The sequence below is a fragment of the Parambassis ranga genome, chromosome 9 (genome assembly GCF_900634625.1).
Source record: "Parambassis ranga chromosome 9, fParRan2.1, whole genome shotgun sequence".
Lineage (NCBI taxonomy): Eukaryota > Metazoa > Chordata > Actinopteri > Ambassidae > Parambassis > Parambassis ranga.
Genome location: NC_041030.1, coordinates 23,834,096 through 23,858,417, shown reverse-complemented (window position 1 = coordinate 23,858,417; position 24,322 = coordinate 23,834,096). Strand labels below are relative to the sequence as shown.

The 24,322-nt window shown below is 50.9% G+C and overlaps 2 protein-coding genes across 3 annotated transcripts in view; both read right to left on the bottom strand.

The window, feature by feature from the left end:
• Positions 1-114: 114 nt before the first annotated feature.
• On the bottom strand, positions 115-7,513 carry fhip2b (FHF complex subunit HOOK interacting protein 2B). Of its 2 annotated transcripts, none has more exons than XM_028414910.1 (18): positions 7,315-7,513; positions 6,662-6,740; positions 6,369-6,454; positions 6,215-6,298; positions 5,973-6,077; positions 5,782-5,901; positions 5,430-5,579; positions 5,169-5,356; positions 4,778-4,886; positions 3,611-3,687; positions 3,373-3,529; positions 3,138-3,298; positions 2,933-3,064; positions 2,384-2,474; positions 2,162-2,308; positions 1,944-2,084; positions 946-1,046; positions 115-817 (listed from the first exon to the last, which is right to left on the bottom strand). In XM_028414910.1, exons 1-18 carry the CDS (start codon positions 7,363-7,365, stop codon positions 691-693), a joined length of 2,106 nt encoding a protein of 701 aa, XP_028270711.1. In that variant the 5' UTR covers positions 7,366-7,513; the 3' UTR covers positions 115-690. The 2 variants fall into 2 exon arrangements, with proteins under 2 accessions (XP_028270711.1, XP_028270712.1); XM_028414911.1 differs by having other exon boundaries at positions 5,430-5,570.
• Positions 7,514-7,556: 43 nt separating this feature from the next.
• The window catches only part of c5 (complement component 5), a 17,018-nt gene continuing 252 nt past the window's right edge, over positions 7,557-24,322 (bottom strand). Inside the window, exons 2-42 of the mRNA XM_028414912.1 lie at positions 23,701-23,890; positions 23,460-23,613; positions 23,191-23,261; positions 22,987-23,084; positions 21,174-21,256; positions 20,990-21,080; positions 20,809-20,917; positions 20,598-20,730; positions 20,395-20,510; positions 19,943-20,131; positions 19,334-19,537; positions 19,052-19,264; positions 18,800-18,949; positions 18,595-18,721; positions 17,155-17,220; positions 16,762-16,953; positions 15,308-15,392; positions 14,960-15,042; positions 14,720-14,859; positions 14,388-14,621; positions 14,242-14,302; positions 14,081-14,170; positions 13,789-14,001; positions 12,316-12,391; positions 11,364-11,523; positions 11,182-11,283; positions 10,927-11,098; positions 10,550-10,674; positions 10,392-10,472; positions 10,154-10,306; positions 10,024-10,086; positions 9,865-9,958; positions 9,752-9,791; positions 9,572-9,674; positions 9,415-9,489; positions 9,236-9,341; positions 8,943-9,026; positions 8,783-8,872; positions 8,293-8,382; positions 7,845-7,983; positions 7,557-7,772 (exon numbers count right to left, since the gene is read on the bottom strand). Of these exons, the coding sequence (XP_028270713.1) occupies positions 7,640-7,772; positions 7,845-7,983; positions 8,293-8,382; positions 8,783-8,872; positions 8,943-9,026; positions 9,236-9,341; positions 9,415-9,489; positions 9,572-9,674; positions 9,752-9,791; positions 9,865-9,958; positions 10,024-10,086; positions 10,154-10,306; positions 10,392-10,472; positions 10,550-10,674; positions 10,927-11,098; positions 11,182-11,283; positions 11,364-11,523; positions 12,316-12,391; positions 13,789-14,001; positions 14,081-14,170; positions 14,242-14,302; positions 14,388-14,621; positions 14,720-14,859; positions 14,960-15,042; positions 15,308-15,392; positions 16,762-16,953; positions 17,155-17,220; positions 18,595-18,721; positions 18,800-18,949; positions 19,052-19,264; positions 19,334-19,537; positions 19,943-20,131; positions 20,395-20,510; positions 20,598-20,730; positions 20,809-20,917; positions 20,990-21,080; positions 21,174-21,256; positions 22,987-23,084; positions 23,191-23,261; positions 23,460-23,613; positions 23,701-23,890 (4,978 nt within the window). The 3' untranslated portion in view covers positions 7,557-7,639. The remainder of the gene's footprint in view (positions 7,773-7,844; positions 7,984-8,292; positions 8,383-8,782; positions 8,873-8,942; positions 9,027-9,235; positions 9,342-9,414; positions 9,490-9,571; positions 9,675-9,751; positions 9,792-9,864; positions 9,959-10,023; positions 10,087-10,153; positions 10,307-10,391; positions 10,473-10,549; positions 10,675-10,926; positions 11,099-11,181; positions 11,284-11,363; positions 11,524-12,315; positions 12,392-13,788; positions 14,002-14,080; positions 14,171-14,241; positions 14,303-14,387; positions 14,622-14,719; positions 14,860-14,959; positions 15,043-15,307; positions 15,393-16,761; positions 16,954-17,154; positions 17,221-18,594; positions 18,722-18,799; positions 18,950-19,051; positions 19,265-19,333; positions 19,538-19,942; positions 20,132-20,394; positions 20,511-20,597; positions 20,731-20,808; positions 20,918-20,989; positions 21,081-21,173; positions 21,257-22,986; positions 23,085-23,190; positions 23,262-23,459; positions 23,614-23,700; positions 23,891-24,322) is intronic.

Sequence of the window (24,322 nt, the reverse complement as noted above, 5' to 3'; positions counted from 1 at the left end):
TGAGCCAATCCGGCTAGATCCACTTCTCGAGGGTGGATCTAGCCGGCTTGAAATCAAACTGGATTCAGCCGGATTGGAGGTGTTCACACTTGGAAAAAAACACATCTGGATTGATCTGGATGCGGCCAAATCCTGCTTAAGCCACATTTATTTCCCCAGTGTGAACGGGGCCTTACACACATGTAACTCAGAGTCCAGGCTCAGCTGACCGCGAGCAATAAATATCACATGTCTTTAAAAACCTGAACAAAAACCTGCAGACAGAGACGATGGCCGTCCCCGAGGACCGTGTCCTGCTGTCAGGCCGCTTTATTAGTCCTGAAGACGCACAGATCATACAGACTAGGGATGTCCCGATCCGATCACGTGATCGGAAATTGGGCCCGATGACGTGATTTCAGACTCGATCGGAATCGGACTTTACCTTCCGATCAGGACTCAGATATATTTATTAGGACTCTGAAAGGTAACGCCTTCTGGGCAGGGTGGCTCTGTGTCCTGTAGTGTAGGGGTATGACAGTCGCTTTTGGTGCGAGAGGTCCTGGTTCGAGACCTCGATGAGCCGCTGCGTGTGTGAAATCTCCTAGCGTGGCGCCACACACACAAACACGTTTTGCTAGGATCGAATCGGGACTCGGTCGAGGGCAAAAAAACCTGATCAGGACATCCCTAATACAGACCCATCACAGGTCACTTGGTCCCAGTCCAGGTAAGTTCCTCTGAGTCCAGGGACAGCTTCACAAAAGCAACGGCCGCAAGCTCCTTACAGAACTCCTCCAGGACGATGACTCCTCTCAGCAGAACCAGGTGTTCCAGTCTGAGGACAGACCAACAGTCACATGTCTGCTCACTCATCATCATTCTGACACCCCCCCACAGCTGCCCACAGAAACCACTGAACAAAACCCCGTCCTACACAAGAGGACAGGACAGGTGGACGGTTACCCAGTGCTGTGGCTCAGTCCCAGCAGGTGTCTCCTGGTGTTCAGCAGCCTGTCAGGCAGGTTAGAGACCTGCTGGATCCTCTGGACCAACTCTGCCATCACCTGAGAGTCACACACACACACAGACACACACAGAGACAGACACACACAGACACAGACAGAGACACACAGACACACACAGAGACACAGACAGACACACACAGAGACAGACACACAGAGAGACACACACAGATACACACACAGTCAGACACACACACACAGAGACACACACACATAGACACACACACAGAGACACACACAGTCAGACACACACACACAGAGACACACACACATAGACACACAGAGAGACACACACACAGAGACACACACAGAGACAGACACACATAGACACACAGAGACACACACAGAGACACACAGTCAGACACACACACACAGACACACACAGAAACAGACACACACACAGACACAGACACACACACACAGAGACACACACAGAGACAGACACACATAGACACACACAGAGAGACACACACACAGACACACACAATCAGAGACACACACAGTCAGACACACACACAGAGACACACAGACACACAGACAGAGACACACACACACAGAGACACACAGACACACACACACAGACAGACACAGACACACACACAGACAGACACACAGACAGAGACACACACACACACACACACACACACACACAGACAGACAGAGACACACACACACACACACAGACACACACAGACACACACACACAGAGACAGAGACAGACACACACACACACACACACACACACACACACACACACACAGAGACAGACAGAGACACACACACACACAGACAGACAGACACACACACACACACACACACACACACACAGAGACACACACAGAGACACACACACACACACAGACACACACAGACGGTCACACACCATCTTCAGGCTGAAAATGAAGACAGCCAACATGTCTGCATCTCTGCGTGTCTCACCCTGACAAGGACGGAGAAGAGCGACCTGGAGCTGTGGGACAGGTGTATGTAGGGGTTCAGCAGGTACTCGTGCAGCAGAGGGTGGCTGAAGGCCGACAGCCTGGAGAGGACGGCCGTCACCTGCAGGTTCAGCTCGTATGGCTGCGGACACACACACACAGTGCACATCAGCAACTGAAAGTGTGTGTGAGGAGACACGGGTGTGTGAGTGTGTGTACCTGCTCCAGGATGCGTCCTAGTCGATCGAAGAGAACTTTCAGCAGGTCACCTTCAAAGAACCTGTCCTCCTCACCTGAGAGGGAGGCAGGAGGAGGGAGGCTGCTCGGCCAATCCCAGGACAGAGAGAGAGCTTGACACCGAGTCACCTGAAGCAGGAGGCGGAGTCAGACGTGTGTGTGTTCAAAGTTAATGACTGTGTGTCTGTGTGTGTGTTCCCTGACCTGTGTGTGAGCATCGTGGACATACGTCTCATATCCTCCTTCCTGCAGCAGCTGAGCAGACCGAACCTGAACAGGAACCAGACACAGGAAACTAACACACACACAGACAGAGACACAGAGACACAGACACACACAGAGACACACAGAGAGACACAGACACACACACAGAGACACAGACACAGAGAGACACACACACAGACACAGAGAGACACACACACAGACACAAAGAGACACACACACAGGGACACACAGGGACACACACACACACAGAGACACAGACACAGAGAGAGACACAGACACAGACACACACAGAGACACAGACACAGAGAGACACAGACACACACACACACACAGAGACACAGACACAGAGAGACACACAGACACAGACACAGACACACACAGAGAGACACAAACCCACACACAGACACACACAGACACACACAGAAACACAGACACAGAGAGAGACACACACACACAGACACATCATCAGACTGGTGATTTAACATCAGTGTGTGTCATTGTGATGATGGGGGGGGGGGGTTGTGTTACCTGTTAACAACATCAGCAGCAGCGTCCTGTCCGGAGAGGGGGGGGGCAGCCGTGGAGCAGGGAGGAGGAGTAAGCAAAGGACCGTCTGAGAAGCACAAACTGTCCGAGAAGAAGGGGTCCTCCTCCAGGTCCCTGCAGACAGGAAGGACGCCATCAGCATGTCTCACCTCACACACACTTTAACAAAGACAAGTGTTGGACCTACTCGCTATCCTCGCTGGTCTCTGGGTGTCTGTCCTCCTGTCCTTCAGCAGATGGAGACAGGTAACTTCGACTCTGCAGGAAACTCAACACCAGGACGTCCAAAATGTCCCTGTGAGGCTTCTGTAGTAACTCCTCCACCAGAGCCAGAGACACCATACTGATCTAAGGACAGAGACAGACCGGTGTGTGTCCAACACCTGTGACAACAATACGTCCCATGTCTCTGTGAGTCTCACCTGGTCAGACACGTGGTTGCAGCGCTGCAGCAGCAGGTGCGTCAGAGTCGGGGTCTTCAGCAGGAAGTGGACCAACCGATCCAGCAGAGAGGGGGAGCGGACCAGTCTAACCGCCGCACAGACGACAGCGGTGGACCCCAGGACCACCTGCTCACACCTGCAGCAGACAAACAAACCTGGACGTCAGACAGCCCGCCTTCTGCGGCGCAGCGTTCTCACGTGCGACAAACGAACGTACGTGTGCAGCAGCTGAGGCTGAAGGACGTTCACCAACCACAGCTGATGGACACACTGAGTGAGCGTCAGCGCCAACACCTGCACACAGGGAAGGACAGAGTGCAGAGGGCCGCTGGGTGAGAGTGTGTGAGTGTTTCCCTCTCACCCTCTGACCTCTCCTTTTCTCTCTGGCTCACACTGGTCTCAAGACCTGCATGCTGACCTGCAGTCCGGCCCGTGAAGTCTCTATTGCTCTACGTTGTCAGGGGCACAAACACGACCCTCTGAGCAGTTTCCCCCTCACCCTCTGACCTCTCCTCTGCTCTCCTTAGTCTGGATCATACTGGGTAATATCGTCTCATAATCTGTGTTCACTGTCTTCCTGTAGTTCTGTACCTCGCTCTCTCTCTCTCTCTCTCTCTCTCTCTCAGGTCTCAGACCTGCATCCTGACCCTCAGTCCGGCCCCTGGTCTCTCCTGTGCTCATGGACTTCATCGGCCCCTGCTGCTCATCTTTGCTTTGATTACTATCAAATGACTATTCCTACTTATGGACTGACGATATATAGATATCATTAGAATATAATCACTGTTTCATCTGCTGCATGTTTGCTCCTCTCTCTCTCTCTCTCTCTCTCTCTCTCTCTCCTTCATTCTCTCGCTCTCTCTCTCTCCTTCATTCTCTCTCTCTCTCTCCTTCATCCTCTCTCTCTCTCCTCTCTCTCTCCTCCTTCATCCTCTCTCTCTCCCCTCTCTCTCTCTCTCTCTCCTTCATCCTCTCTCTCTCCTCTCTCTCTCTCTCTCTCTCCTCTCATCCTCTCTCTCTCTCTCTCTCTCCTTCATCCTCTCTCTCTCTCTCCTCTCTCTCTCTCTCTCTCTCTCTCCTTCATCCTCTCTCTCTCTCTCTCTCCTTCATCCTCTCTCTCTCTCCTCTCTCTCTCTCTCTCTCTCTCCTTCATTCTCTCGCTCTCTCTCTCTCCTTCATCCTCTCTGACTAGCAGCAGGACTGGTTCCCCCTTAAGCTGACGGGTCCTGCTCAAGGTTTCTTCCTCTTAAAGGGAGTGTTTCCTTGCCACAGTGCTCTTAGGGGGGTTCCTGTGAAGCGCTTTGAGACGATGTCTGATTGTAAAATATAAATAAAACTGAATTGAATTGAATTGAATTGTGAGAGTGAGTGTGTGTGTGTGTACCTCAGGCGCTTCAATCATCAGCTGATCCAGGAAGTCAAACCAGGAGAAGAAGCTGGTCATGTGACCTGGCTCTGAGCTGAGGTCAGCACTGCAGTGAGAGGACTGGGAGCTGATGCAGAGGAGGGACATTCATTACTGAGGATTATCCTGCTGTAGGATCATGAACTTGTATTTATTTTATGCAATATTTCAAAAGATAACTGAGGAATCCTATTGGTTGTTTGTGGCGGGAGCGCAGGAGACGCTAACTTCCTGTCCACATACTTTGGGTCATATAGTGTGTGATGCCGGATCAGTCAGAGTTAGAATTGTGATTACTACAGCATCAACTGGACCTTCTGCTTGTGTTGTCATGGTAACCAGACACAGGGGGTACAGGGGGAGCGTGTACCTCCACGGCGTTTGGGGCCAGCTCTGCACCTCTCCAGGATCCAGGGTCTGCAGCGGCAGCAGGCTGTAGAGCTCCAGCAGCCTCCCAGCCAGCAGCTCCCCCAGCTGGGTGTGACAGCAGAGAAGCTCCCCCGAGCATGCCGACAGCAGCAGGAGGCTCTCGTAGGCCTTCAGACACACCGAGCCCTTCTGTGGATCAGACATCCCACAGATGAACACATGAGGGCTCACAGGGCCCACAGCAGAGGTGCATCCAGCTCACCTGACTCTTAGTGAGCTGAAGCAGGACCGGCAGCAAACCGCCCTCTGATTGGACGGGGCCGTGGACAGGTGCCCCCGGTGGGTCTGTGCTGTGATGTAACTGGTCAGGGGCTGGTGTCTTGGCTGCTGATTGGTCTGGAAGCTGAAAACACTGAGCAGGTAAAATCATTTCCACCTGCTTCAAGTAATACTTCAGGTCAGTCAGACACAGAATTTATCATGTGTCAGAGTCCTTTCATGAAACACTAGCATGCTGCTAAGGGCTGCTGATTGGTCAGTTTATTTTGAGCTCCATTCATTCTGGGCTGTCTGCAGAGCGCCCCCTGTGGGACAGGGCCGATGTTTGTGGTTACCTCTAAGATGTATCTGAGCGTGTGTGGGTCCTGTTTGACTTTGGAGCAGACAGCCAATAGGAACAGAGCTTCCTCCTTCTCTGTTTGGGAACCAGGAAGCGCACAGAGACGAATCATCTTCTGTGGGCGGAGCAGAGGTGGTGTTAGAGGGCGGCTTACCGCGCCTCCTCCTCACAGCGGTGAGAGCTTACCTGCACAGGCCTGTAGACGTTCACCAGGTGCAGCAGAGGCTGCTGCACCTGGGACAGCAGCTTGGAGGAGAACAGCAGGACCTGCTGCGACATGCCTGGAGGGTACTGAGGGGAGTTTCCACACAGACATCAGCGCCGCCACATTACAAACACACACATGATCAATCATTCCAGCTGATCAGTGTCCAATCAGCACCTCCAGCCTGAACAAGTGTGTCCTGCAGGAGGCGCTGCAGCCTTACCTGAGCCTTCCCCAGCGTGCACAGCGTCTCCAGCAGCTTGTGTTGCAGCAGATACTCCATACAGGGTCCAGGGTCCTCCACATCCTAATCAATACACCAATCAATAATCAATCAACGTTACTCCAACATGGTGGGAGGCGTTCAGGTGACTGACCTGCTGCTTCTCCTCGTACACCAGGATGTCCAACATCTGCCTGAGACGCCAGGGGATGTCTGTCTGTCTGACAGGACGGCTGTCATCTACACACACAGACACAGAAACAGACAGACACACAAAGACACACAGAAACACAGACACACAAAGACACACAGAAACACAGACACACACAGAAACACAGACACACAGACACACAAAGACACACAGAAACACAGACACACACACAGAGACACACACAGTGGGTGATTCAGGCAACAGTCAGTGTATCTGCAGAATAAAGCTGCACTCACCTGTCGTCACTATGTAATAATTCGTTATTGATTTCCAGTGATCGACAAATGAGTCCAGGAGGTCGACAGTGGGCTCCCTCTGACAGAGAGACACAGAGAGACAGAGACACAGAGAGAGACAGACATACAGAGAGACACAGAGAGACAGAAACACAGAGAGAGACAGACATACAGACACAGACAGAGAGAGACAGACAGAGAGACACAGAGAGACAGGGAGACACAGACAGAAAGACAGAGACACAGACAGACATGAGTGTGCTGTTTTCTGGGGACATGTTTCTTCATACACTCCTCCTGAATAAAGTCCTCAGAGCTGCAGCTGTGTGGACCTTCTGCCTCATCTTCATCACAGAGGACACGTTCAGCTGCTGCTGTCTGACACCATCCGCTGCTCTGTGCTCGGACCTGTCTGTCTGAATACCTGAGGACATTCCTCCACGTCAACAAACACCTGGATCAACTCTAAGCTAACTTTAGCAACTGTTAGCTTCCTGTCGTCAGACACATTCGGACTACCTGACAGACGGTCTCCCTGTCCTCCGGTGGACAGGGAGGCTGTCCTCCCCCGCGACCAACTTTGTCCAACTTTTTCCCGTCACTTGACAGAGCTAACCGAGCTAACAGCTAACAGCTAACAGCTTGTGACTCACCGTCTCCAGCGCGTGCAGCAACATGCTCGTTAGCTTGCTGAACGTCTCCATTCTCCCGCCAAACCGAGCGACACCGACTGTCCGTTCCCGGTTCGACCCGGTTTACTGCCGCATGTTGACGAACTACCCTGACAGCTGAAGCCTGCACGCAAACATCCGGCCCGCTCTTTCAAAATAAAACTACATCCCCCTGCGCACTGGCTCGCTTCCGGTGGACACATTTCAGAATAAGAGCCCCAATATAAGCAAATACTCAAGCGAGCATCAGAACTTTATTGGCACATTAAAAAACAGCACAAACATTCTTCATCAGCACTGCGAAGACTCAGGGGCAGCTGGACAGCTGCAGGTCCAGAGCAAAGTCCTGCAGCTGGGTACTGTAGTCCTGACAGTCAGGAGAACTACAGTCTGTGGGCCACAGCTCCACCAGGGCGTCCGAGTCCAGAGGGAGACGGTACCTGTCCAACACAAGACATCAGAGCATGGACAGGAGGAAGGACAACAGGCGGCAGACAGGCAGAGACACTGACTTGATGCTTTGGCCGCTGGTGACCTCTGACCCGCTGGCTCCCATCACCAGGTACTGTTTGTTGTTCTGGACGTTGACTCCGCTGCAGGTGGCCTTCTTTACCAGCTGCACCTCTGTACCTGAACGCACCGCCTCAAACTCTGCAGCACACAAAGAACTCAGGAGTCAAAAGTAAACGGACATAAAGAGCTGTAGTCTGATCCGGGACCAGTATGTTCAGACCACAGGTCTGCAGGTCAGACAGAGACTCTGAGTGTTGGTCATGTGACTCCAGCATGGCGTCCTGCTGGCTGTGAGGAGGACAGGACTTTGAGTTTTGACTCTTTATTATTTACTGTGGTGTGAAGACGTTTGTACTAAATGTTTATGTGTTGTGCGTTCAGGGACTGTTGGACCGTCTGCTGATCACCTGTGTGTTGTGTGGGCCCTCAGTCTTCAGACTGTCTCACCTGTGTTCTTCAGGACTTCAGTCACGGTGGCTGTGTAGGTCATGAAGTCTCCATCTGCTGCTGCTGCCGACCTCACCGTCACCCTGTAGGCTGCAGAGGGAACACACACATCACATGCTGTTTGTTGTTGTTGTTTGTTGCTGTTAGTTAGTTTGTTGTTGTTGTTGGTGTGTTGTTGTTTTTTGCTGCTTGTTGTTGTGTGTCCTTGTTCGCTGCTGTTGTTTGTGTTGTTGCTGTTTGTGTGTCCTTGTTCGTTGCTGTTAGTTAGTTTGTTGTTGTTTGCGTTTCCCTTTTTGTTGCTGTTTGTGTTTCTGTTTGTGTGTTGTTTGTGTGTCTTTCTTCATTGCTGTTGTCTGTGTTGCTGTTTTTGTTGTCTGTGTGTCCTTTGTTGCTGTTGTTTGTGTTTCTGTTTGTGTGTTATTTGTGTGTCCTTCTTCGTTGCTGTTGTTTGTGTGTTGTTTGTGTGTCCTTCGTTGCTGCTGGCGCTCACCGTACTTGATGTGCGGCCTGCAGGTCTCTTCGGTGCGTTTGTCGGCAGTCAGAGTCGGGTCGACGCCTTCTCTGTACATAGCGCACGCAGCTGTAACACAGCGTGTGTGTCAGTGTGATTGACAGCTCGGGGAGCCAATCAGGGCTGGAGCCCACCTCACCTGTCATGCACTGACACTCTTCGCCCATACAGAAGCGCTGCAGCCTCTGCTCTTCGTAGGAGAAGCGCTTGGTGCACAAGCTCCCTGAAAAACACCAGGAAATAAGAATAAGAATCAGATCACAGCAAGATGATGGTGATGATCACTGTAATCAATAACAGGGTGATGATCACTGTAATCAATAACAGGGTGATGATCACTGTAATCAATAACGGGGTGGTGATCACTGTAATCAATAACGGGGGGGGGGGGGGGGGGGGGGGGGGGGGGTCCCAGCATGCAGCAGCTCTCACCTTTGTCCTGCGGCTCGGTGACACTGAACAGGGACTCGCTGGCTCCTCTCACCCTGAAGCTGGTCCTCACCCGAAAACCGACGCACAGAAAGATGTCTGAGGGAACCTGGCAGTGGGACAGGAAGTTACAAGCACAGAACGTTCACCTGAAGGTGATGACATCACAGCGAGCGACTCACAGTGTCCATCTGAATGACGATGGTGTTTCCCTGCTGCTCGTAGTGGGAGATGATCGGCTCCATCGTGTCTCTGAACTGCACGGGACGGAGCAGAGGACGTGTTAGGACAGGGGACAGGACTGCGTGAGACGGACAAGCCCTCGACCTCTGTCCTCACCTGTTTCAAGTCCTCCAGGTACGCGTCTACACCTGTTGGCAGCTGGATCTTCATCACCGTCAGACTGGACTCTGTGTACACCTCGTTAGGAGGAGGTTGGTACCTGCAACACAGAGGTCAGAGGTCAGAGGTCGCAGCCTCTGCCACCTGCAGCTCAGCATCAGCCTGGACAGGACTTACTTTGCACAGGCGACCAGGTGAGGGGACCGCAGGCTGGGGTCTGAGGGAGAGAAGAAGAGATTCAAACCCTGCCCCCTCTGGGGGTCTGCAGACAGACGTTCAGGTGTACTCACTGCTGGAGGCGTCGGCGCCAACCACCTCGATGGTGAGGTCAAAGTTACAGCGGCCCTGGGTGGACGCCTCGGTCTGGTAGTACACCGTCTTCATCTGAAAGCACAGCCAGAAGTTCAGAGGAACCCAGGGAGCCAATGAGAGGCTGAGACCACACCCACCTTCACGTCAGACACGCCGCTCCCTAAGCCCGTGGACACGATGATGTCATCATTCTTGGTTATCTAGGACACACGCACATGTCTGACTCTGTCTCACTGTCTCACCTGGTACCTCTCTGACTTGTCTCACCTGGATGGGCGAGGCCAGCGGTTGGATGCTGCTGAGGTGGACTCGTGTCAGCACCCCCTTCTTGTTGTAGCGGACGTTGATGATCTGATCCAGTCTGGTCTTAGGGACGACCTTGCTGTACTCCGTCAAAGCTTCCAGTGTTAGGACCGTGTCCTGAGTGAGGTCAGAGGTCACTGAGGGACGCTGTAGTCTGTGTGTGGACATAGCAGGGACACCTTCAGGCAGTGTGTGGTCTTACCTGTACAGAGTAGAAACCCTCTCCATAGTGCTGATCCTGGGTCAACCAGGACAGGATGGGGTTGGCGTATTGGATCCTCCCCTTGAATACAGTGATGATCAGTAATATTGATTTCTAATGACTGATTGATTGTCTCAGAGTTTAGAACACAGCAGCACCTTCAGCAGCACCGTCAGCAGGACGTATGCCGTGGTCTCCACCGTCAGACCGCTGGACTGGTCAGGTTTCAGACTACCCTCCGCCACAGTGGACTCCTTCCAGAACCTGAGCTCAGTAGGGGTACCTGAACACACACACACACAGCTGTTTGTGTGTCTGTTCACACTGTCTGAGCTGCTTGATATTGTTTGTCGTACTGTTACTGCCCGGGCTTGTTGTGACAGCTGGCTAACAGCTGGCTAACAGCTGGCTAACAGCTGGCTAAGATTAGCTGTTTAGCTACCTAAACACAGCCTGTGGGGGGTGTATCTCATCTTCATCACTGAGCTGCTGATGAAGACCACGGACCTGACTTCCTGTGGACTGGAACACTAACCCTTCTCATAGGCCAGACCCTCCAGGCTGTTGTACAGCTGGTTGGCCTCTGCACTGTTGGGGTCATGGAGGGTCAGTGCGTAAGTCGCCACAGCACGCACGTACACGCTCTTCACCCCCGAGGCATGCTGGGATATGTAGTCTGCTGCAGCTGTCATAGCGATATCGTGAAACTGAGAGAGAAGAAGAAATGGCTTAGGGTGCGATTCTGATGGTGCTGAGGAGGAAGAGGAGGAGGAGGAAGAGGAGGGCTCACCTGCAGCTGCAGGATGGGGTCATCGATCCTGGTGGCTCTGCACAAGGCGATCAGCGCAAAGGACGTCAGGTACACGGACTGATCCACGGCACGGCCCCCCCCCTGCCTGCAGCCAATCAGAACACACAGAGCTTTAACACAACAGCAGAAGAAGAACATGGTGAAGGAGGAAGAGGAGTGACCATGAGCTTGATGGGTCTGACGAAGGATTTGTCCACAAAGGATCCATCCGGCTGCTGCATCTTCCGGATCAGCCAGGACACAGAGTCTGAGAGGGACTGATGGTCCACAAGCACCAGCTGATCAGCCCTCGCCAGGGCGCTGACCACCTGAGCCGTCATCCTGCCAGGCGGTGCAGAGGGAGAAAGGTCACCGAGCATCCAGTCATGACATGACAGAACAGAAGAGAGCAGAACAGAGCAGAACAGAACAGAGCAGAACATAACAGAACAGAGCAGAACAGAGCAGAGCAGAGCAGAGCAGAACACAACAGAACAGAACAGAGCAGAGCAGAGCAGAACAGAAGAGAGCAGAACAGAGCAGAACAGAACAGAACAGAACACAACAGAGCAGAACAGAACAGAACACAACAGAACACAACAGAGCAGAACAGAGCAGAACAGAACAGAACAGAACAGAGCAGAACAGAACAGAACACAACAGAGCAGAACAGAACAGAACACAACAGAACACAACAGAGCATAACAGAACACAACAGAGCATAACAGAACACAACAGAGCAGAACAGAGCAGAACAGAGCAGAACAGAACAGAACACAACAGAACACAACAGAGCAGAACAGAGCAGAACAGAACAGAACAGAACAGAACACAACAGAGCAGAACAGAACAGAACACAACAGAACACAACAGAGCATAACAGAACACAACAGAGCAGAACAGAACAAAACAAAACAGAGCAGAACAGAACAGAGCAGAACAGAACAGAACAGAACAGAACAGAACAGAACACAACAGAGCAGAACAGAACACAACAGAGCATAACAGAACACAACAGAGCAGAACACAACACAACACAACACAACACAACAGTCACTCAAGCAAACTACAGAATAAAACATGTGACTCTGACGGTTACAATTAAACAGCGTGTGTGACGATGTGTTAACCCACCAGGTGCTGGACTCTCTCTTCATCCACATGCTGTAACTGTTGTCACCGTTTTTGTATGAGCTGATGCTGACCAGACCTACACACACAGACACACACACAGACACACAGACAGTCACACAGACAGACACACAGTCACACACACAGACACACACACACACACACACACAGTCACATACATACACACACGCACACACAGACACACACACAGTCACACACACAGACACACACGCAGACAGACACACACAGACACACACACAGACACATACATACACACACGCACACACAGACACACACACAGTCACACACACAGACACACAGACACACACACAGACACACACACAGACAGACACACACAGACACACACACACAGACACACACACAGTCACACAGACAGACACACAGTCACACACATACACACACACACAGACACACACACAGACAGACACACAGTCACACAACACAACACACACACACACAGACAGACACACACAGACACACACACAGACACACACAGTCACACACACAGACACAGACAGACACACAGTCACACACAGACACACACACACAGTCACACACACACACAGACACACACACAGACACACAGTCACACACACACAGACACACAGTCACACACACAGACACACACACAGACACACACACAGTCACACACACACACACACACACACACACACAGTCACACACACACAGACACACACAGACACACACACACACACACACACACAGTCACACACACAGACACACACACAGACACACACAGACAGTCACACACACACACAGACACACACACACACACAGTCACACACACAGACACACACACAGACACACACAGACAGTCACACACACACACAGACACACACACAGTCACACACACAGAAACACACAGACACAGTCACAGTCACGCACACAGACACACACACAGACACACACACAGACACACACACACACACACACAGTCACACACAGACACACACAGACACACACACAGTCACACACAGACACACACAGACACAGACACACACAGTCACACACACAGACACACACAGACACACACACACACAGACACACACACACAGTCACACACAGAAACACACAGACACAGTCACACACAGACACACACAGTCACAGACACACACAGACACAGACACACACAGTCACACACACAGAAACACACAGACACACAGTCACACACAGACACACACACACAGTCACACACAGAAACACACAGACACACAGTCACACACAGACACACACACAGTCACAGACACACACAGACACAGACACACACAGTCACACAGACAGACACACACAGACAGTCACACACACACACAGACACACACACACAGTCACACACACAGAAACACACAGACACACAGTCACACACAGACACACAGACACACACACAGTAAACAAAGCGCTCGTGCCTCCGTCAGCCTCTCTGCTGCGTCTCCTCACCCCCGCTGATCTTCCATTTCAGGTCTGCAGATTTCTGCTGGATGTCCTCTCCCAGCACCCCCCAGCTCCTCGTGGTCTCCAGGAACTGATACACCTGGACCAAGGGGAGGAGACTGCCGAGCTCCGCCTCGGCCGAGCCGGGCGGCAGGTTGGCGAGCTGTCTGAGGCCCTCTGGGTCATGCATCACAGTCAGGACTTCACCTGGAACCTCCCCTGGTGAACAGAACAAGCACGCCCATGTGACGCCACGGGCAGTATGGACGCCACAGTGTGACGCTGTGACCTCCTTTACCGGTGATGGTCAGCAGTCGCTCCACCCCCGTGTTGGGGACGATGTTGTCGGGCAGCTGGGTCTTCAGCACCACCGTCCTCCTCTCTGAACCTGTGGCGGCACAGAGCAGCAGTCAGCTGAGCAGAGCGCCTGCAGCCACAGGGCGCTCTCTGTCTACATACCGTACAGGCCCCGTGGGTCCAGCCTCCCTCCAGACTCCACTTCCTGTCTCACGCCCTCAGGCTGCAAACACAAACACATTGTTCATCAGACGGACTGGTCTGTGAGAGGGCTGCTGCCAACCTTTAGCCTCACTGAGCTGATGTACCACCACTCGCAGCTTCTTCTCCAGGACGTCTCCTCGGCCCTGCTCTGTCTGCAGAGTGAAGGTCAGGGTGTGTTCTCCAGCCTCCAGGCCCAGCACGGTGAACGCCACAACGGCCACCCCCTTCGCTGCCAGGTGCCGCTTCCTGCATTTTGTGGAGCGCAGACCCGCCCCGGCGGCAGCGGGCTGCGAATCCAGCAGGCAGACCGCTGGGCCCACAGTCAGCGTCACACAGTACTGAAGGAGATGAAGAACAATGACTGTAAACGCTGTGACTGCAGTGAGGACACTGCAAGAGGATCATGGGACATGTAGTTGTGGAGGATGTTAGCTACCGAGACGCTGTCCTCCAGCTGGTTGTAGACGGAGCCGGTCAGCTCCAGCTGCTCTCCTCGGACCACCTGGTAGGGCAACGGGACGTCCACGCTGAGCGGCAGATTGACCGACACCTGGACAGGCTCGGCAACACACACGCCTGCAGACACACAAAACGGCCTCATACAAAGATTTAACAACGACAAAAAGACTTAACACAAAGAAAGAACGTGAGCGTCAGAGGAGGAGGAGCAACTTGCCGTCGTTGAACATGGCGACGGCCTTGATCTCCCAGGTGGTGAGCGAGTCCGGCAGAGTCTTGGTGACGGAGGCCTGGCCTGACCTGATCACACAAAACACACAAACACTCACACTGACACACTGACACACTGCACGGCAGCAGCTCCACTGTTTCCAACATTAGCAGCACTCATCAGACACTCGGGTTAAACAAGTGCTGTTGCTGCTGAAAACAGAAGCACTGAAGGATCCACGGGGTCAAACAGACGGTGAGGCCTCACATGACCAAAGGTGAAAGGTTATCAGCCAACAAACAGTTAATCATTGTCCAGAAACAAGCACGGACTGAGGAGGTGTGTTTGATTTACCTGACCGGCTGCACCTCCCACATCCAGCTTTCCGGAAAGTAGCTCCGCACCAGGGAGGGAGCCAGGTCAAAGTCCGCACCCATTTCTACACACACAGACACACACAGAGACACAGACAGACACACAGACACACACACAGACACAGACAGACACACACACAGACAGAGACATACACACAGACACACACAGAGACACAGACAGACACACACACAGACAGAGACATACACACAGACACACACAGAGACACAGACAGACACACACACAGACAGACACACACACACAGACACACACACAGACACACACAGAGACACACACAGACACACACACACAGAGACACACACACAGAGACACACACACAGACACACACAGAGACACACACAGACACACACACAGGCAGACACACACAGAGACACAGACAGACACACACACAGGCAGACAAACACACACAGACACACACACAGACACACACACACAGGCAGACACACACAGGCAGACACACACACAGACACACACAGAGACACAGACAGACACACACACACAGACACACACACAGACACAGACAGACACACACAGAGACACAGACACACACACAGACAGAGACATACACACAGACACACACAGAGACACAGACAGACACACACACAGACAGACACACACACACAGACACACACACAGACACACACAGAGACACACACACAGAGACACACACACAGACACACACAGAGACACACACAGACACACACACAGGCAGACACACACAGAGACACAGACAGACACACACACAGGCAGACAAACACACACAGACACACACACAGACACACACACACAGGCAGACACACACAGGCAGACACACACAGACACACACAGAGACACAGACAGACACACACACAGACACACACAGAGACACAGACAGACACACACACACAGACACACACAGAGACACACAGACACACACACACAGACAGACAGACACACACACAGACACACACACACAGACAGACACAAACACACAGATACAGATACAGAGACACACACACACAGACACACAGAGAGAGACACAAACAGACACACACACACACACACAGTCACACACACAGATACACACACAGACACACACACAAAGACACAGACACACACACAAAGACACACACAGACACACACACAGACACACACAGACACACACACAGACACACACACAGACACACACAGACACACACACACACACACACACACAGACAGACACACACAGAGACAGACACACAAAGCCACACACAGACACACACAGAGACAGACACACAGACACAGAGAGAGAGAGACATACACAGACACACACACACACAGACACACACACACAGAGACACACACACAGACACACACACAGACACACACGCTGTACAGTTACACGCCAGCTACAGGTTATTTAAGACATTAATTCAAAATGGGTCTGAACTGACCGTGTCGTCCCAGGATGAGGTTCTGGTCCTGGTCCAGGTTCTGCTGGATGTACTCGCAGCACTCCCTGAAGGCCCGTCTGCAGGGGGGGAGCTTCCTGAAGGCCTGCGCGGCAAACTTATGGCAGGTCATGACCTTTGGGATGTACCTCATCCCCTGTTCACAGCAGGTCTTCAGAGGACCGTAAGTCTGCGCTGCACAGACAGGAGGACGCGCTGCCATGACAACACTCAGACACAGGTGATGTCACAAGGGGTCGCTCCATCACTTTTAACACTTTAACACCTGGTCTAATACAAAGTTTAGCAGTGCACCCAGCAGCCACAGGTGTCACCATTACCCACATTTTCTGGATCAGAAGCTTCAGCAGCAGGGAGACCTGCAGGCGGTCTTACCTTTACTGGCCTTATCCTCCTCAGTCAGAGCTCGCTTCGGACGCACCACAGCTGTGCACGCCTCATCTGCACACACATCCATCACATGTCCATCACACGTCCATCACATGTCAATAACACGTCCATCACACGTCCATCACATGTCCATCATATTTCCATCACACGTCCATCACATTTCAATAACACGTCCATCACATGTCCATCATATTTTCATCACACGTCCATCACATGTCAATAACACGTCCATCATACGTCCATCACATGTCCATCACATGTCAATAACATGTCCATCACACGTCCATCACATGTCAATAACACGTCCATCATACGTCCATCACATGTCCATCACATGTCCATCACACGTCCATCACAATTCAATAACACTTCCATCACATGTCCATCATACGTCCATCACATGTCCATCACACGTCCATCACATGTCAATAACACGTCCATCACATGTCCATCACACATCCATCACATGTCCATCACATGTCAATAACACGTCCATCACACGTCCATCACACATCCATCACATGTCAATAACACGTCCATCACATGTCAATAACACGTCCATCACATGTCAATAACACGTCCATCACATGTCCATCACACGTCCATCACAATTCAATAACACGTCCATCAGACATCCATCATACGTCCATCACATGTCCATCACATGTCAATAACACGTCCATCACATTTCAATAACACGTCCATCACACGTCCATCACATGTCCATCACATGTCCATCACATGTCAATAACACATCCATCACATGTCCATCACGTCCATCACACGCCCATCACATGTCAATCACACGTCCATCACACTTCCATCACATGTCAATAACACATCCATCACATGTCCATCATACATCCATCACATGTCAATCACACGTCCATCACATGTCAATCACACGTCCATCACATGTTTATCATACGTCCATCACACGTCCATCACATGTCCATCACGTCAATCACACGTCCATCACATGTCCATCACGTCAATCACACGTCCATCACATGTCCATCATACATCCATCACATGTCAATAACACGTCCATCACGTCCATCACATGTCCATCACATGTCCATCACATGTCAATAACACGTCCATCACACGTCCATCACATGTTTATCATATGTCAATCACACGTCCATCACATGTCAATCACACGTCCATCACATGTTTATCATACGTCCATCACACGTCCATCACATGTCCATCACGTCAATCACACGTCCATCACATGTCCATCACGTCAATCACACATCCATCACATGTCCATCATACATCCATCACGTCAATCACACGTCCATCACTTGTCCATCACATGTCCATCACGTCAATCACATGTCCATCACACGTCCATCACATGCCAATCACTCGTTGACCTCACAGGTCACTCCAAAGGTCATGACTGATCTATTAACGTACTGATGGCTGAGTGTTCTGCGATAGCGTTGGTGATGAAGGTGAGGCCGGCCAATCTGAAGACATCCCCGGCATTCCTGCCGCCGCCGCCGCCACAGCCCTGGTCGCTGTGCTCGATGTGACGCAGAACCTGTGGGTGACCGTACATCCTGTCACTGAGTCATTCACTGTTACCATGTCAACAGGGACCATAAAAGTTATTAGTTACCCTGGAAACAGGGTCCCTGTAGTGGGGCCGCAGGGTGAAGAGGGCGGAGTCTACAGCTGACAGAGCCACCAGACCATCCTGATTGGTCCTAACATTCAGGGATAGAGTCTCCTTTGGTTTGTAGGTCCTCTTCCGAACAGACAGGTCAGTCTGACACACACACACACACACACGGTATGGGTTGTGTGAGTGTGCTGACAGCAGCAGGATGTGCACAGAGAATGAATTCTAAACTGTTGTGTGTGGCTGCACCTGAAGCCCGTTGACACACTTGTTGCTGACATCCAGCCAGATGGAGTCTGCCACCAGCTCGGACATCTGCTCTCCAAACGGCATGTAGTAGACCAGCAGGCGTATGGACGGCACCATGGAGGGCGTCACCTCGAAGCTCAGTGTGTGTTTGTGATCGGAGCTGAAGACGTACTTCACACTATTGAAATGCACCACCTTCCCTCTGGACAGCACCTGATGGAGACACCATCGTCACTATGGAAACAGGACAAATGCTGACAGTCAGCAGCATCGTCTTCTCACCAGGTAGTTGAAGGACTTGATGTGCACGTTGGCGGGCAAGACCGCAAACAGCTTAATGTTGGCATACCGCCCCACCTTCAGGCCTTGGCCGGGCAGGGGGGGGTCAATGTACAGGTAGCGACCGTTGGGAGAATGATAGGCCACCGCTTCCAGGGTCAGACTGGCCTGACTGGCTGCTGAGAGGGCGCGGTCCGCTGTCTCAAACTGTGCCAGAGACAACAAGGGGACAACGACTGAAAAAGTAAACAACAACAAGACAACAAGTAAACAAGGACAGCAACAGCAAGCAACAAGTCAACAACATCCACCCAACGTCCATTTTCTACACTTATCCAGAGTCAGGTTGTGGGAGCAATCACCTAAACAGGGAAACCCAGACCTCCTTCTCCACAGCCACCTCCACCAGCTCATCCAGGGGGTGCCCAGGGGTTCCCAGTGCATCCTGGGTCTGCCCTGGCACCTTCTCTTGGATGAACATGTGTTTGTGATCTCACTCTTTCAGTCACTACCACAGCTCATGGTCACACAGACACACACAAGTCAGCAGCAACAACATGTCAGCAGCAAACAGTGGACATCACTGAGCCCCGTTCCAGCAGCATCGCTGACCTTCAGGACAGCCTTGGTGCTGTCCCTCAGCACGTTGCAGATGAAGATGGCGACGCCGTTGTCGTCGCTGTTGGCGCTCTCAGTACACTGCATGTCAGTATTGATCACACCGCTTCTGACCAGCTGCCGCTTCACCAGGCGAACCGGAACATTGCTCACCAGCTGCTCCAGGTGATCCTTCACCATCACCTTCAGAGACAAGTCACATGACTGGATTTCCATAGATCTCATATTCTATTGTGATCATTATTATAACTGTGGATGCTCTCATGCATGTTTATATTCATATGGCGCAGTATGAACATCCTACTTATTCGGCCAAGTTTCAGAACTTTGTCAGGCTGGATCTGACTTTTGGGTCAGTAAACATTAAGCAACCACAGAAGTGCAGGACGTGGGTCATTTTCAGGGTTTGTGTTATTGATTAATGATCAATAAACAGCACAACACACCTGAATGTTGTAAGGAAGTCCAGGTTTGATGAAAGGGGGCGTGGACACCAGGCTCAGATGGTATGGTGATTTGACAAACTTCACAGCAGCAAACTCCACCTCCTGAGCAATACCGCCTACCAGGACAAAATGGCCGTCAGTCGTGAGACATTGGTAGCGTGTGAGGGCGGAGTCTTACAGTCTTACAGTCTTACACAGTTTACCTGTGTTCTCCTCCAGCAGGGCAGCGATATACAGGTACTTTCCCCGCAGACTGCTAAGGTCGTTCGGTCCATCGTGTTTGGACAGTATTTTCTGTATGTCGATGGTCACGTCCACTTCACCTGATGAGGACAGCTGGAGGACACACACACAAATGTGTCAGAGCTGCAGCGTTGTGAGAACAGGTGGTGGGTCAGTGGGCACAGCTCATACTCTTTCTCTCTTGACCAAGTTTGGGATGATAACAGGAGGATTCTTTCCGCTGACGTAGCCGTAGCGCAGGAACACCTCACCGTAGCCCACCGGAGCTCCATGGAGATACCTGAGAGATCCACCAGGCCGTAAGTCACATCAAACAGGCCAGACTGTTCAGTGTCCAAGCTCAAATACTCACTTGGCAGACACCTTGAAGCTGAATCGGTTGAACTGTGCATAGCTGATGTAGTGTACCTCTGGTTCCACCTGGATGGAGAAGCTGGGAAGAACTAACACAGGACACCAACCATTTAAAACAACACACAGCTCACACATCATTAGCACCAGCAGTGTGATGACACAATGATGTTTCACAATCGTACCATATTCTTTGACCTCAAAGTCAGTTTTGGCAAAGGTGGTGAAGTCCTTCGAGTAAGAAGCTTCAATGGTCCAAATTCCCAACCTGGAAACACACAAAAATCAGTACAGACACCACAGACACAAACACACACAAACACAAAGATCAGTACAGACACCACATACACAAAAATCAGTACAGACACCATAGACACAAACAAACACAAAGATCAGTACAGACACCACAGACACAAAGATCAGAACAGACATCACAGACACAAAGATCAGAACAGATACCACAGACACAGACACAAAGATCCGTACAGACATCACAAACACAAAGATCAGTACAGACACCACAGACACAAAACACAAAGATCAGCACAGACACCACAGACACAAAGATCCGTACAGACATCACAAACACAAAGATCAGAACAGACACAAAGACAAAGACACAAAACACAAAGATCAGCACAGACACCACAGACACAAAGATCAGTACAGACACCACAGACACAAACAAACACAAAGATCAGTACAGACACCACAGACACAAAGACAAAGACACAAAACACAAAGATCAGCACAGACACCACATACACAAAAATCAGTACAGACACAAACAAACACAAAGATCAGTACAGACACCACAGACACAAAGACAAAGACACAAAACACAAAGATCAGCACAGACACCACAGACACAAAGACCAGAACAGACACCACAGACACAAAGATCAGAACAGACACCATGGACACAGACACAAAGATCAGCACAGACATCACAAACACAAAGATCAGTACAGACACCACGGACACAGACACAAAGATCAGTACAGACATCACAGACAAAGATCAGAACAGACACCACAGACAGACACAAAGATCCGTACAGACATCACAGAAACAAAGATCAGTACAGACACCACAGACACAAAGACACAAAACACAAAGATCAGCACAGACACCACTGACACAAAGATCAGTACAGACACAAAGTTCAGAACAGACACCAAGGACACAGACACAAAGATCAGCACAGACATCACAAACACAAAGATCAGTACAGACATCACAAACACAAAGATCAGTACAGACACCACAAACATAAAGATCAGCACAGACATCACAAACACAAAGATCAGCACAGACACTACAGACACAAATATCAGTACAGACATCACAGACACAAAGATCAGAACAGACACCGCGGACACAGACACAAAGATCAGTACAGACATCACAGACACAAACATAAAGATCAGCACAGACACTACAGACACAAAGATCAGTACAGACATCACAGACACAAAGATCAGAACAGACACCACGGACACATACACTCAGATCAGCACAGACATCACAAACACAAAGATCAGAACAGACACCACAGACACAGACACAAAGATCAGTACAGACATCACAGACACAAAGATCAGAACAGACACCACAGACACAGACACAAAGATCCGTACAGACATCACAAACACAAAGATCAGAACAGACACCACAGACACAAAGATCAGTACAGACATCACAGACACAAAGATCAGAACAGACACCACAGACACAAAGATCAGAACAGATACCACAGACACAAAGATCAGTAAAGACATCACAGACACAAAGATCAGAACAGACACCACGGACAGACACAAAGATCAGTACAGACATCACAGACACAAAGATCCATACAGACATCACAAACACAAAGATCAGTACAGACATCACAGACACAAAGATCCGTACAGACATCACAAACACAAAGATCAGTACAGACATCACAGACACAAAGATCAGTACAGACATCATGGGGTCTGTTGATATTCCTACTTTGGTTTAATGGGGATTTTAAAGGGGTTCTGCATTGACGGGATTCCGTTGTTCTTGTCAATCATCTCCACCATGTCCACTGGTATCAGATCAGGGTCCTGTTGGGGACAAATGTATTGATCTGAGATCAGAGCAGATGAAACATCACAGCACTGTGAATCAGGTGGTGACGTTGCCTCCTGCTGGTCACAGCATCAATCTCACCTTGAATGTCAGGAAGACGCTACGATTGGCCGGCCTCAGCTCCTGGTTCAGGGAGAAGGTCCTCACTTTGACTATGACACACAACCACATGAGACATGATGACAACTGGACTCACATGACAACTTTACACTAAAACGAGTGAATAGACCACCTGGCCCATTCTTATGTGCACAGACCTGGCACAAGGACTACAAAGGAAGTATGTGTGTAGGTGGGAGGTCTGTGAGGACTGTGAAAGAGGAGGGAGGGATCTGATCTTTGTGTCGTACCGGTCTGATGCGGGTTGTACAGCGGTTTGTCCGTTTGGATGAACAGAAAGCCGTTGGACCGGCTGATTGAGACGGGCACGTTGCTGTTGAAGTCCTCTGATTGGACATGGAGAATCACATGGTTCACATTCTTATCCACCTGGTTAGGGTGGAGCTAGAGAGAGAAAACAGTAGATGGCGCTGTGGTTATTTAGGACGTGTGTAACAAACTGCAGCATTCACTGACAGTGCCATGCCTCACCCGGACGTTGGCGGCAGCCTGGAAGTGATTCTGTGGGTTGAGCTTGACGACATACTGAGACAGATGATGTGAAGCCATGGAGGTCCGTAAGAAGACGTAGACCGTCACCTCATCGGTGTAACCGAACAGCTGCAGCAGCACCGTCTCCACAGCATCCAGCCGCAGAGAGAGGGGGGCCGTTATCATGTACCTGAGGGGGCAGGGTGGATACACAGAGCCTTCTGTTGACCAATCAGACAGCAGTGACGTGGACACGGATATTAGGACAGACTAATGGACACAATGCTAACTTAATGCTAAGCCATAAGAACAATGCTAGTTTGAGTCAAATGCACAGAGAGTCTTCTGCATCACAGTCACAGTGATACTTCCCACTAGGGGGCAGCATTTGGACAGGGTGCAGGGGTCTTTGGAGTGATGGTAGCATGCTAAGCTAAGACACTAGCATAACAGCTCAGCCAGGCTAATGTTTATCCAGCATCTGCATCATCTTTATGTCTGATGTTGGTTCAAATGATGACGACCAAACATCAGGTACAAGGGCGAGCATCGACGCCTCAGTGGCCGAATGATGAACACTTCAGGTCCTCCACCTGAGGCTCCACAGAGGTCCACAGAGGTC